The sequence below is a fragment of the Anoplopoma fimbria genome, chromosome 21, assembly GCF_027596085.1.
Source record: "Anoplopoma fimbria isolate UVic2021 breed Golden Eagle Sablefish chromosome 21, Afim_UVic_2022, whole genome shotgun sequence".
Lineage (NCBI taxonomy): Eukaryota > Metazoa > Chordata > Actinopteri > Perciformes > Anoplopomatidae > Anoplopoma > Anoplopoma fimbria.
Genome location: NC_072469.1, coordinates 17,581,811 through 17,595,369, shown reverse-complemented (window position 1 = coordinate 17,595,369; position 13,559 = coordinate 17,581,811). Strand labels below are relative to the sequence as shown.

General features: G+C 41.1%; 1 protein-coding gene across 1 annotated transcript; it reads left to right on the top strand.

The window, feature by feature from the left end:
• The first annotated feature begins 3,565 nt into the window (after nucleotides 1-3,565).
• Nucleotides 3,566-10,602, top strand: eef1e1 (eukaryotic translation elongation factor 1 epsilon 1). Its single transcript, XM_054623148.1, has 4 exons — nucleotides 3,566-3,679; nucleotides 4,511-4,708; nucleotides 7,528-7,623; nucleotides 9,263-10,602. Exons 1-4 carry the CDS (start codon nucleotides 3,596-3,598, stop codon nucleotides 9,404-9,406), a joined length of 522 nt encoding a protein of 173 aa, XP_054479123.1. The 5' UTR covers nucleotides 3,566-3,595; the 3' UTR covers nucleotides 9,407-10,602.
• The last annotated feature ends 2,957 nt before the right edge of the window (nucleotides 10,603-13,559 follow it).

Below are 13,559 nucleotides of genomic sequence, written 5' to 3'. Positions count from 1 at the left end.
ACACACGCACAAACACACACACTTATGAGCATGCCCTCCAATGCTAATCTCGAGTCACAAATGTTAAGGGAAAGACGTGAAATGCCACAAAAATGTCATCATTCAACTCCTGTCACTGGCTCATCCAACCCTTCCATCCCCCTTGTAAACATATTCTAACATAGACTCATTTGCATGCGTGCGTGTGTTTGTGTGTGATGGAGTGGGGGACCAGCTTGTTGTTTTTAGCCTTTGGGTGCCTGTTTCTGCATGAAGCAGCAGGGTGGTTCCTATAATCCCATCACCGTTGTCGTCACAAAGGCCCAAAGGTCCCGCCTGGAGGTGCGACATTTCTGGCATCCTCTGACTCTCCTCTGCTACAAGAGCCAACAACTGCGGAGCCAAAAGACACACTGTGTGGACTACCACTAGTCACATACTATACTGGCTGAAAGTCACTGTATAGTAGGCCTGGCTGGGAAGTGAAATAGAAACATGTCATGGAGATGAGGTTTAGGTTTTGTCCTGAATTAGGTCTCCATATAGGAACATTAAAACTGGAGATGAAACAAGTCATAGATTAGTTGATCCACTACTTTTTTTATCTTATTTATTTTTACTATTTTCTGACAATGTACATTGATCATGAAAATAAACACACAAATATACTCATACCAGAAATGTTGTTGTTGACGATGGTTGACTTTTATTCTATGTGCCAGTTTCTTAGTTCAAAGAAGCTTCATGTGATTAAAAAAAACTTGCAAGAATTTGTAATTTACAGCTATAACAAAAAGCAATTCTTCAAAAAAAGTATTTTTTAACTCATAACTTAAAGCCCACTCTGTGTACTATACAAACCATCATCCGTTTACCAAAAATCTGATTTTTCATGGTAGTTTCTTGAAAAAGTCAAACATGCATAAAGCTCTTTGGACAAAATAAAATCAAACATAATACCTGACAGGAGCGGAAGGTACGGGCAGCACGCCGCCCCACATACATCTGTCTGTCTTCATCTCACAACTCGTGGCCTTCTCCCAAACTGTCACCCCGCCTCCTGGAGCCCGTCCCCATGTTCACTCCAAGCCGGGGATCCGACTTAGCACCAATATGCAATTTCACCAATCTGTGCTGACAGCGTTCATGTCGACTACTCACAACCAATCCCTCCCCTCTCCTTCTGCGAGCATCTGTGCGGTTAAAATACAGTATTAAGTCAGAGAGCTTTCACAGGTCATGAAAGGTAACAGAGGAGACAGGCGGGGCTGTGGCCCTGCATCCCAGCTAGACAAATCAGTGTAACGGCATATTGTAAGTTACAGACTGGGCAGAGGGGGATATATCTAACAGGACTGAGGCTGTGTTTATGGCTATGCCTGCCTTAGGAAGCCCCACGGCACTATCGGTGACCCCCATAGTAGATTTCCTTACTAATGTGACCCCAGATTGTGTATCACAATCGGCATGAGAAACTCCCACAGGCTACAGTTAGTCCTGGGCACTGGGGATCGTTGTCCTCAGCCCGCCTGAGTACAGACAGGATGTGGCAGCTTGGAGGCATTTAGTTAAAGGAGACGCACTTTAACGCTGCAGGCATTCATTTATGGAAGCCCCACTAGGGTAAAAGTGTATGACGTTCTGGAGCCTATAAACAAACAGCAACAATGGAAGGTTAGATGAAAATACTGAAATTAGCCTTACCTTGTTTCATGGCATCTAATCATTTGTGATAGTCTGTGTACTCATTTTTATAATTAATCTGTTTTCTGGGACAGCTTCTTCTGAACAAATTGGGTTTAAAAATATCATATGTTCTTTTATATTAAGTACACATGGTAAAAGGGAAAGATGTGGATTCATGGGTGGAAATAGTTCACATGAAGCACAATTGATGCCCATGTCAGAATCAACAGATCCTGGATACTCAACTTTACACTGCTGTGCAGGACTAGATTATTCACCAGGTATTCATAGTTATCATAATATGTTGTAATGCAAAGTGAGCTTGATTTTCATAATTGACATGATTTATTAAATATGCTGTTGTGAAGAGGTATGTCAAGAAGTATAACAGCACTGGAACTGCAAACCAGAGCACCAAAGTTTAGTCCAAGCAATGTAGCTGAGCATTAAGAAATGTAATATTTTAGGACTCTATATTTCCTGTGGCCGTCTTGTAATTACAAGCTGAAAAGAACTGTGTGGTCTTGTATGCTCTAGCTAAAAAAGTTCATTTTAATACCATGATGTGGAATATGGACATTGTATTCATCTTTTCCCTCCTCGTTTTGAAAAAAAAAAGGAATATGTATAAATGGATATTGCCGTTGGCCCTAACAGGCCTTTTTCACAGAAGGCATTTTGACATGTCACAGTAGCAAAACCACAGGTCTAAGCCACAGTCTGTTTTTTTATATTTCATTGCAGTCTGAATAATGTCAATAACAATCCAAAGAAAAAATATGAATTTGATTTGTATTGCTGCAGTGGCTGACATCACCTCGAGCCTTGTCATCCAGGTGAGCTGTTACAAAGGGGGACTTCTGGAGATGCACAAAAAGCTTGTAGTGTGACACTTCAGCCCAGATGTCACTCTCTATGGTATCACACACACACACACACACACACACACACACACACACACACACACACACACACACACACACACGTACATACATACACACGCACTTGGACAGTATATACTTAATAGGACCAATTTTGACTGACAGGTGACATTTCGTTATGGAGAAATCACAGAAGCATGGAGCTAATGCACACAGACAGGACACACACAATGTCACAGCCACTACACACTGCAGGGACAGAGAGACAGGACAGGGACACTTTGCTGCAGGACTTCTGACTGAAAGTCCAGACCTTCCACTGTCGTTTTGATACCATTCAACCACAAATCCTTATGAAGAAATTCTGCAAAAAAAGAGGCATGTTACTATGAACGGGCAGCATTGCGTAACACTCGTTTTTTATCAGATCATCCCACGCTGCTTGGGAGGTTTGGATTACCGACTTGAGCCCACCTATGGAATGCTGGGAAATGTTCATATCCAATAAATGCATTCTGTACTGATAGGGTGTGTTCAATAAGTAGTTGCAGTTTATTTTGGTATGTGGTCAAACATACTCACAAATCAGTCTAGCAGATCAAATCACTACTGATGACCTAAAGTATTATGTATACATTTAAAGGGAAGAGATGAATTCCCTTCATAGTGTTACATTTCAGATATAATTTTCTACAATTCTAGTTTACCCACTGTTTTTATTTTATTTTATTTTATTTTATTTTATTTTATTTTATTTTATTTTATTTTATTTTATTTTATTTTATTTTATTTTATTTTATTTTATTTTATTTTATTTTATTTTATTTTATTTTATTTTATTTTATTTTATTTTATTTTATTTTTTTATTTTATTTTATTTTATTTTTATTTCATGATGGCTCATTCACTGAAGCAACGTAGCGTAAGGACTTGGACGCTGTGTTTAATTGGTTAACTCTTCCGTCAGTCAAACCATAGTGGGCGGGAGTTGAGAATTTTACCCAATCGGGTCACACGCACCCTGCACTGCCCCTCCGACAGTCAGAAACATGGCGTTGCGGGAAATATCATCGCTGGAGAAATATTTAGGATTGAAAAAGCCGAACAAGTACAGTACACAGGGGGACAAAAAGGTGACATGACCATACTTCTTTGTGGAACCCATTTTGGGCATTAAAACGCTATTTAATTAAATGGGAAGCTTGCACACTACTGTAATTAGGACACAGTAGCTAGCTAGATAATGCTAACAGCAAGTCATGTGTGTTGAAAATACAGGCATGTTCGTGGCATTTCAACCTTGTGTTGCCAGTTTATTGTCAGTGATCTTTTTCATCGGTCAGGCTGATATATCAAACCGGGGCAGCACCATGTAATGCCAGTTGTCTCATTTCTACAACTCAGCACAATGGAAATAGCCCCATGCTGTGCGCATGCCCGTCAGCTGAAGTAAAGTGAGGGAGGAGTGGGACGTCATGTCTGCTATAGATTCCTCTATTGATGACTGAGAGAGGGAGGAGATCAGTGAAAGACAGGGAGAAAGGCAAAACTCAAAATGTATCTTCAAGTCCCCTTTACGGGAAGATAACAAGCCTAATATTTATGGAAAATGTTTCAAACAATTATTTTTGGATAACCACATTGAAAACTCCAGTGGATATTAACCTAAATACTTAACCTCATTTCATTTATTTATTTTATCATGTGAAATGTTGATAATCAAATGCATTTAAAGACTCTCTAAGAGCCAAACAGTTTAATTCATGAATATCTAAAGGTATCAAGGGTGCATTTTTTTTTTCTTCGTCTTTTGAGCTGAACCAACATGTGCTTTAAGGAGATGTAAGCAAAATACAGGGAGAGCTGACGACTGAATTTGAATGAAATGAAATAGAATTCACTTTTTCTCGCGCCCCTGTTATCACCATCTCACTGTTCTCTCCCTGTCTCACGTCTCCATGCAGGTCCCTGTGCTACAGAATACTAATGTTCCTCCACTGGTAGGCTTGGTGACCATCGCCTGTCACCTGGTGAAAGAGGCCAAGCGCCCAGAGCTGCTGGGAGACTCTGCAGAGAGCAGGGCCGTGGTGCAGCAGTGGCTGGAGTACAGAGTCACCAAGCTGGATGGCTGCACAAAGGAAGACATCAAGACCATACTGAAGGTAGAGAAGCGGATATTCAAGGAAGTCTTTGAAATATTTTCATCTTCTTCCAAATTGTATTGCATTTTTAGACCCAAATGTATCTGTTCTAATAATTGTCTTTTGCTTCTAGCTTGTCAGTGCTAATTCTGTTAGAATTTTTTTTTTTTTAATGATTGTAAATATTTTTTTCAAGTCATTCTCCTTTACCTTTGAGAGGCGCCACAGCATCTTAGATTCTCTCACATTCCCTCTCTCTCTCTCTGTCCACCAGCTAGGCCACTGTGCGTGTGTGTTTGTAGTTAAAGTGCAACCGACAGGAATACAGACTGATGTACGGCCCTTCTGTGACATGGCCCCACACAGCAGAGGAAAAATGCTTTAATGTGCCTGACGCCAGTCAGCGTGAAATGGATCGGCAGCCGCTGGTCTGCAGGACGCTAGGCGCCTCTTGGCACTGTCATGTCAGCATGAAGTGTGTGTTTGTTTGTCTCTTTGTGTGTCTGCGCATTTCACAGCGTGACACACTGTTGTGGCATGGCTGAGGAGTCACGCTGTGCAGCAGCGTGTTATCTGGACAGGCCTCTTAAATATTTTAATGGTGCCACTTACAGAAGGAAGTCGCCCTGAGCAGCTCAGTTCTGGTGCCTGCCCGGTGGCCCCCTGTCCTAGTCATCTCCCATTAAATTATCCCCAGATAAAAAAAATTGAAAAAAACAACTGTCAACTGCAAGACTTCTTAAACTTTCTCACCCCAGGATGCAGATAAGAAACTCATGGTTTTTCAAGCTGAGACCTGTTTCTGAAGAGAACATCTTGTCTCTCATGTAATGTGATAATATACACTGAAGGCCAATTTGGCTATGGACCTCTGGATAGCTGAATATCGGGGAAAGTCTGTCACCCCACCTTAAACCAGTTAGGCTAGTACTTAGTCCTTCCTGCCGCGACAGAAGTTGGTTCATAAAACTTTGTTTTTTACGAAGCAAATGCTCTAACATACAGGCAATTACACCTAGGTCAGTTCCCACTTTTCTTAAGTCAAAGGAGACGACCAATATCTTGAACTCCATGTACTGCATTAAATGCTGGATTTCTGACTTATGACTGCTCTTTGTTTTTGCACCACTATTGTGAAAGATATAGAAAAATAATTAATTTAATTTGAGATTTTCCTCAAGATTCTATTGGTATTCAGGATTTAATTCTGAAAGCTCTGATCTATTAACAGTAATGGATGCCTGAAGGCCCAGGGCCTCTAAACAGTTGTGTTGGGACTGTAAATTCTCTGTGGGGTCACTCTGTCTGGATCAAGTCTGGGTAAAAAAGCAGCAACAATAGAAAACGGTGTCTGGAGCAACATTACATTTACATTACATTACAGTCATTTAGCAGACGCTTTTATCCAAAGCGACTTACAGGAAGTGTATTCAACATAGGTATTCAAGAGAACTACTAGTCACCAGAAGTCATAAGTGCATCTCCTTTCTTAAACAAGCATCTAAAGCATAAACCAGAGCAAAAGTATAGTGCAGAAGCACAAAAAATAGAAAAGAAAATAGAAAAGTACTCTCGAAGACATACAAGGAATTGCAGTAGTAATGTAAATATATCCTGTGCGGTAATCTTAGCTATTTAAAAGTTCAATTTCCGTTTAATATAAAAATTAACATCTGGGCTTTTCTGGCCTGTACATGAACAACCCAATGGGCAAAAAAACAATTAGACAAATTCTTGCACAGTTTTCTTATATTGTCTTGAACTTCTCAAAGTGTTTGCCCCTAACTCTGTTGTTGTAAAAATGTACATTGTCTTAATTCTCTTATAAACTTTGCTTAGGTTTAGTTGAGGTGGGGGCAGGTAGAGAGGTACCCAGGTTTGGAGCTCCATGTGCTGGCTGGGTGGGTGGGTATGGGGGGGGGGGGCAGGAGAGATGCCTCTCCTCTGATGCTCGACTGGGCTTCAGCTCCATGGCTGTAGGCTAAGAAAAGCACGGATCCGATTGAAGTCTGCAGTCTTCATGCCTTGTTTGGCATCACCCACTCTTGCCGCACAATAACTCCGTTTGCCCCCAAGATGCTCCGTGTGCGTGGCGTGTTCCCTTCGCACAATGTACAAGTGCTAAAGATGGTCCCTTCCCCTGGGACCAGCACTTCCATGCACGACTTTGCACACACAGCCACGGACTGAGAAACACACATCATGATGCCCAAGTTTAGGACAGCTTCATTAGATTTGCAAGCGAGCGTTGTAGTCATTTGGTAGCGAAGTAAACAAATAGCCTGTTTTGTACAGCATCTGTGCTAAGTCCCCAGTCATAGGGAGAGATGCTAAACCCCCTCAGGTTACATATTATTCCTACCCACATAGCACAGTAAGCAGACACACACACACACGCAAGCAAGCTAGGAGCCAGACTCGTGTACCTCACGCACCCACAGATATATAGGTTAACGAACCGGCTGTCATACATGGGCCCCTTTAGGTCTGTAGGGTCAATCAAGAGAGGAACATTTTGTAAAGAATAACAAAAATTACATTAAAGTCTTATTTTACAGAGCTGCATACTACTTCGCTTTTCCTTTTTTTTCCTTTTGTTTTTCAGCAAAACACAAAAGAGTCGGTTCGTTAAATCCGTATAGTGAAAAACAGAACAAGTCGTGACCAACAGCAACAGCATCTCTCTTAAAGGAGGCTTTATAAGCTCTATATTTATATAAATTACATTTTGTCCCAAGTAATGTATAATGTATTCTTCTGTCGTGTGAAGACGAGTGTGTTTACATAAAAATACATGCCATAAGGCATAAATTGACCTAATTTGCATTATTTTCCTTCAGGACCTCAACCTCTACCTGCAGGACAAGGTCTACATGGCCGGCAACCAGTTCACCTTAGCTGACACTTTCATGTTCTATGGAATCCATCCGCTCATAGTAAGTTACCTTTTTTTCCTCACATTTTAGGTTTCACGCCATTCAGATTCCCAAGTGCTTGTTATCCCTTTAACTACAATGTGTCGCTAATAAATCTACTGAGTTTCAAGTGATGCAAGTTTGTGAAAAGAAACTTGGATTCGGATGAGGTTAAATTAGGGTCAGGGTTGATGTTGCATAACTTGTGACTTTAAACTAAAAAGATTAATTTTAATCCAATAAACAATTACTTTAAAAAAAAAAATACAAAGTAAAAAAATCTAGTTACAGATTTACTGTTTCTCATTAAGTTGCACTACTAGGACACATTTGAAGCTTTTTGTAAATAATAATGACTAAACATTTGAGAAAACTTTTCCAAAGTTGTGTGGCATCTCACTTTCAGGGTTACATGTGATTGGTTTGTTGTTTCTCTGTACCATTATCACCACCATTTTCCAAGGACTCCACCCATCCATCCCTTCACCCTTCCTTTTCCCTCCCGATCAGCGCTCACTTCAATCAAACCACAACTTAAATAAGCAATTTGTCACAGTGCATAACACACAATTAGACCAGTCATATGGCCAAAGGGCATCCAGAACAAGTTGGCAATGAGCACACGGGTTATAAACACACTTCTCACTTCTCTTCAGAGAACTAAAGCGATGTGGCACAAAGTGATGTCTTTAGCCTCAGACCAGGGGACACGTAAGTTTGTTATGCCTCCCAGTATTGAGAAGAAAAAAAGCGAGTTCAGAAACGAGGAAGACGGAATGAGATGGAGGGAGGGAGAGATCACATGTTGAGAGATGTCAGTGGTTGTGGCGGAGATGGAAGGTTGCCCCCCGCCACCAGGCAGAAGAGCGTCACTTTGGTTCGCAATCAGTGTGGTTTTTAACCTCGGGGACAAGGGGTCAGCTAGCCCAACCCTAAACCACAGCTTGTCCTGATGTTCAATTCATGGAGATCAACATGACACAAACATTAAACCTGACTGATGCTAGAATGCTTTTAGGCGAGATTGTTGTCTGTGTGGCGAATTTCCACATTCCAGTTAATGAGAGAATGAAAAGGCACACGTCTAATTTTTTATTTTTTTTCCAACTACGTCCTGATGTGTTCTGTTATAAGGATTTTTGTGTTGTAGTTTGCCACCTGCATTGACAAATAACAGGGGAATATGTTTGACACATACTTTGCTTGTGACCCTATTAAATGAAACACTGTTAACTTGTGACCAACAGGTTCTGGTTTCTGAGTGGTCATGAGTTGTGATCAGTTTGACTTAAGAAAGAACACATTTTCCTTCTTAGGTTGTTTTTTAAAGCCCTGAAAAAGTCAAAGCATCCAGTATTTGCCAGGAACTAAGATAAAATTTCAGAATAGTCGGAACAAAATAAAAGTAATTTTGTTTAACAGCAAAAGAACATTTATTTATTATCTCATTCCATTAACATAATTTCCACTGGTCCAAATGACATTTACTGTTTTCCAATAATCCGGGAGCACTGTCTGGACAGGACATTGTTTAATTACATAAAAATATAAAAGCATGTTGTATGAAATGGATTCTTTACTGTCAACCTCACCGGCTTCCACATGTGGAGGCTGATGTTTCTGTGTCTATAATCAGATGAACCTCTCCTCTCTCCCTCAGGTGGACTTGGCCGTCCAGGAGAAGGAGCAGTATGTGAATGTGACACGATGGTTCGACCACATTCAGCACTACCCCGGCATCCGGCACCCCCTTCCTCCCGTAGTTGTGCTCAAGAACAGAATTTACACCAGCAAACACCACTGAGACCTGACACCCCCACCCCCCTCTCCCCCAAACCTGACTAGTCACAATCTCATCCGTCTTTTGGACCGGACCCGGGCTAAAAGTCTCCTAAAATCATCACGTTTCCACATAGTCATGGTTATCCAAGATTTGTATTTCTGTTGTTCATATCATGATTCCTGCCTTTATGTTTTGTCCTGGTGACATACATGACCTCTGCCTGTTTGCTGTTTGGATCTTCTACAATAGGTGTTTAACCTTGAAAATCAGTAAAGAGCTGTTTTAGTGTAGGCGGTACTGAAACTCCATTAAAGGATTGCTAACTAATAAAAGCCAAATCAGTTCATATTCAAAAAGAAATGTCAGTGTTTTTAATAATTTCATGCCCAGTGCCATTGGCTGTTGACTTTAACTTAATCATTCAACACTTTTCACAAGAAGTTTGGTGTCTTAACCCTTATTCTGCATTTGGGAGCAAAAATGTTACGTTGCTCTTATATGCTTTTTGTTTGTCATTTTTTTTGCGTGCGTTTTTCACTTTTGGAAGTCTCGTTTGTTTGGTTGCCTTGCAAAGGGAAGTCTGTACGGGTTTGCGGGGAAAACTGCTGCTAGCTTGTTTCTATTTATAAATGGTGGTTGAATGGTGATTTATTTTGTCTAATCTGAACTATGAACATGCGATTACAAGTATTAAAAGAAGCCTTCAGAGATGTTACTTAACTGACAGTACATTATGTCCCAAGCGCAAGCAGCCTCCTTTAGGCCATATGAAAGCGTTTTCAACACCAGTTTATCCAAATACATGTGGTTGCTGGTTCAACATCATGACCCCGTAATGACCACAGTCACTCTGCCATCTCTCTGCCCTGATGATTAAAGAGGTCCCTCTCAGCTCTCATCCCTATCATGACTGTGGCGTTGGTTTGTTTTTCTTAGGATTTTATGTTTTTCGCATGCAACTCTCAGCCATTTCACTGGACAGTTCAGCATGTGTGTGTGTGTGTGTGTGTGTGTATTCCTGATTGCATCCACTTCCACACCACCAGCCGTGTGGGCAGCAGTGAGCAGTTGAGCGTCAGCCTCGGAGTCAGAGATCAGAGTGAGGCTCCAATCAGTCCCACTACCACCACTGTTGATGCTGCAGGCCAGAGAGAGGGCAGCGGGCTCACCAGCTGCCACACAGATCCAGCCAGCCAAGGCCAGAACCGGGGCCCCTGGGCGACAGTCAGCCACTGTGTGTCATTTCAACCCTCGCGCTCCCAAGGGGCTGCTTGAGAGAGAAGGACGAAGGGAGGCGGCGAGGGAGGGGAGGTGAGGGGAGGGGAGGGAGGGAGGCCACGGAGAGAGGAAAAAGAGCACCCAGAGGCCGAGGGATCTTTTTGTGACATGTGAACAATGATCCGTGCCTCCGATAAAGCCTTACTACTGCTGGCTGGATGTTTACTATTAGCACCATTAACGGGCCTCGTCTTGGATGTGGCGGCAGATCCTGTAAATTAACATTATGAAGTTTATGATAAATAGACAAAGAACACTAGGAAATATTTTAAAAGAAACACTTGTACCCTGCAGTTCTAGTCTAAATCTTACGGTACTGGGTGCTTTTGTGTTTGCATCAATGTTTCTGTTGTACTTTACTGTCTTCACTTAAAATGCTTTGTGTCTGTTGTTTAATGCATCTGTGTTTTTTCCTAACTTATGTCACCACGATGTTCATCCTCTGCCAATACATCAAAAAAAGATGCAAAGCTCATGACCCCTGACCTCTGCAGATTTGTCAAATGTGGATAAGTCAAATTTGACAAGAGTTCAGACCAGTTCTGTGGTTCTGCTGTGTGTTTGCATGTGAAGATGGGAAGGATAAAAACAGCTCACAGTCATTTGAGCAAGCCTTGTGACTAGTTGGGGCGCTTTATGGTGTGGTCCTCCATTAAAGAAGCCATTGTCCGCTCGGTTATGTTAACATTTGGTTGCAACGCTGTTTGAAATGTGCAGCATCAGATGGTTGCACAGTCTGAGGAGTATTTAATGAAGCTTGGCCCACAGCAGGACAAATTGTTCTTTATCCACTTGTATTTGTGTCGTTGCCATGGTTGCAGACCATGCAAAGTTAAAAATACCTGTATATTTATGGATTTAAGTGGAAAACTTTTTTACGTCCAAAATAAAAAATATACCCATGACAAATTCTTTCAATTCTTCCATTGTTAATTAAGTACAACTGAACACCATAAAAAAGATACTTAAAATAACTTTTACATTAATAAACTCAATTGGTTGGCAGTCCTTTGGAATGCTTTTGAATTTGACAATATTTTCAATAAGTACTTTTTGAGTGTCAGGCGTTAATCAGATTGTTCTGACCGTTTATGCACAGCCAAAAATATCCTTCAAGAAGTTAACATGTTGATAATTTTGTAAAAAATAATTGTAAAGGTTAGATTTTGCTAAACTCAAAAGATTTAAAGTAAACTGGAAAATGTGATGGCAAATTGACCTGCACTCAAATAAACTGATTAAAGTATCACAGCTGAACATTAGTTATATAAAGTATATGAAATTCCTTTTTCTTATTTAGTTTTCTTAACATTGTCAACATTTGGTTATTCAATCTCCTATGATTAAACTAGCTTCATCATTTCACTTTTTTACTTTATTTTCCAGCACTGCTTCAATATCCATCAGCCCCTATAGTGTATTTACACCAGATTAAATCCTAACATAAAAATTTCCGACATGAATTTGCTGAGTGTTCATGATTTCCTTTTAGATTATTTATTATATTCCAACACGACTTTTGAAGTGCTTGACAATGACTCCAACTATACAATATACAGAGATTATTAGTCATTTTGAAACAACTCGTTTTCTTTTGTGTGGCTCTGTGCTGACCGTTGGCAGAATCTCAAAATGCTAGTGTGGTACAGTCTCACACAGTCAGAGTCCTCCCTGATCAAACCTGAGAGCAGTCGAAGCCAGACGCAGTGATGAGGCCACAGCAGGTAACCAGGACACGGGCGCCAATTAGAGGCGACCTTCCACCAACTTCTGAAGGCGAGAGGAGCACCACTCTGCAGGGGTGGCCCCTAAATGGATACGCTCAAGACCCACCCATTTTACCAACTGTGTCCCGCCCCACAGCAGCATACTGACCTTTGACCTGCCCCTTTCCGCCTGGTGAGGTGGAGGTCAATAAGGTCAATAAGGTGGGATGATCGTCACTATCTGCTGATGACCTGATCTCAAACTGTGGAGCTGTGGCAGGAAGCGGTGCTGACGCCTCACTCTCTCACACAGAGCACGGCATAGAGTTGGAAAAAGCTGTGAAAACTTCCTTAAGAATATTACACTTTGGTAGATTTACTTACTTAAATCATATTGTAGTTGATGCGTGAAGTGTTCATACAGTCTTTATTATTTACTCCTACAATACAGACTTTAGAAAGACCCACATAAGGTGTTGATGCTTTTAAGGCCACTAAACAATGTGATTTGGGGCTTTTTCTAATGTGACCAAAAAGTTTAACATGACAATAGTATTTTACACAGTTGCATTGTCTACAGAGGCCCATGAAAGCCCATGTTAATTAACAAATCAGCAGCAACAAAAATACCAGGAGTACAGGCCCGGGCATATGCACAATCCTTGTAATAGAGAATTTATTATAACACATGATGAAATGGGCGGGATACTACATCACTACTACCATCACTTGCTGGTCAGTAGGTCAACCTACTTGTATTAACAGAGGCCTATGGGGAGGGTGACTGTGATTAAAAGGGAGCGATACGAAGTGAAAGATTTGGTTGTTAAACCATAACGATGGTTTAACAACCAAATCTTGGTGACCAAAGACAGCCGAAGTAAAAACAGCCAAACTAAAGACAGCGTCATAGTTTCAGGATGTGGGTTGTGATTGCTGCTACGATCCGCTACATGCACAACACACTGGACAACACAGCATTGATTGACAGCAATTTACTGCATTAAGGCATGCCTTGGAATCAATATCATACTGTTTGCAGCTTGCAACCAATAATTTCCGAAACCAGTCTTGCACACTGTAACATGAAATCAACTTATGGATGGCTGTTATCGCACAGTGTGTGGGGACCCATGGAACTGGAATTTCACTTCAACGAAGATCCCTTGTTGCATGTCATCATCACATGT

Coding starts and splice junctions, on each gene's coding strand:
- eef1e1 (XM_054623148.1), top strand. CDS start 3,596: ATGGCGTTGCGGGAAATATCATCGCTGGAGAAATATTTAGGATTGAAA. Junction 3,680..4,510: donor GTACACAGGGGGACAAAAAG/GTGACATGACCA, acceptor GTCTCCATGCAG/GTCCCTGTGCTACAGAATAC. Junction 7,624..9,262: donor ATGGAATCCATCCGCTCATA/GTAAGTTACCTT, acceptor TCTCTCCCTCAG/GTGGACTTGGCCGTCCAGGA.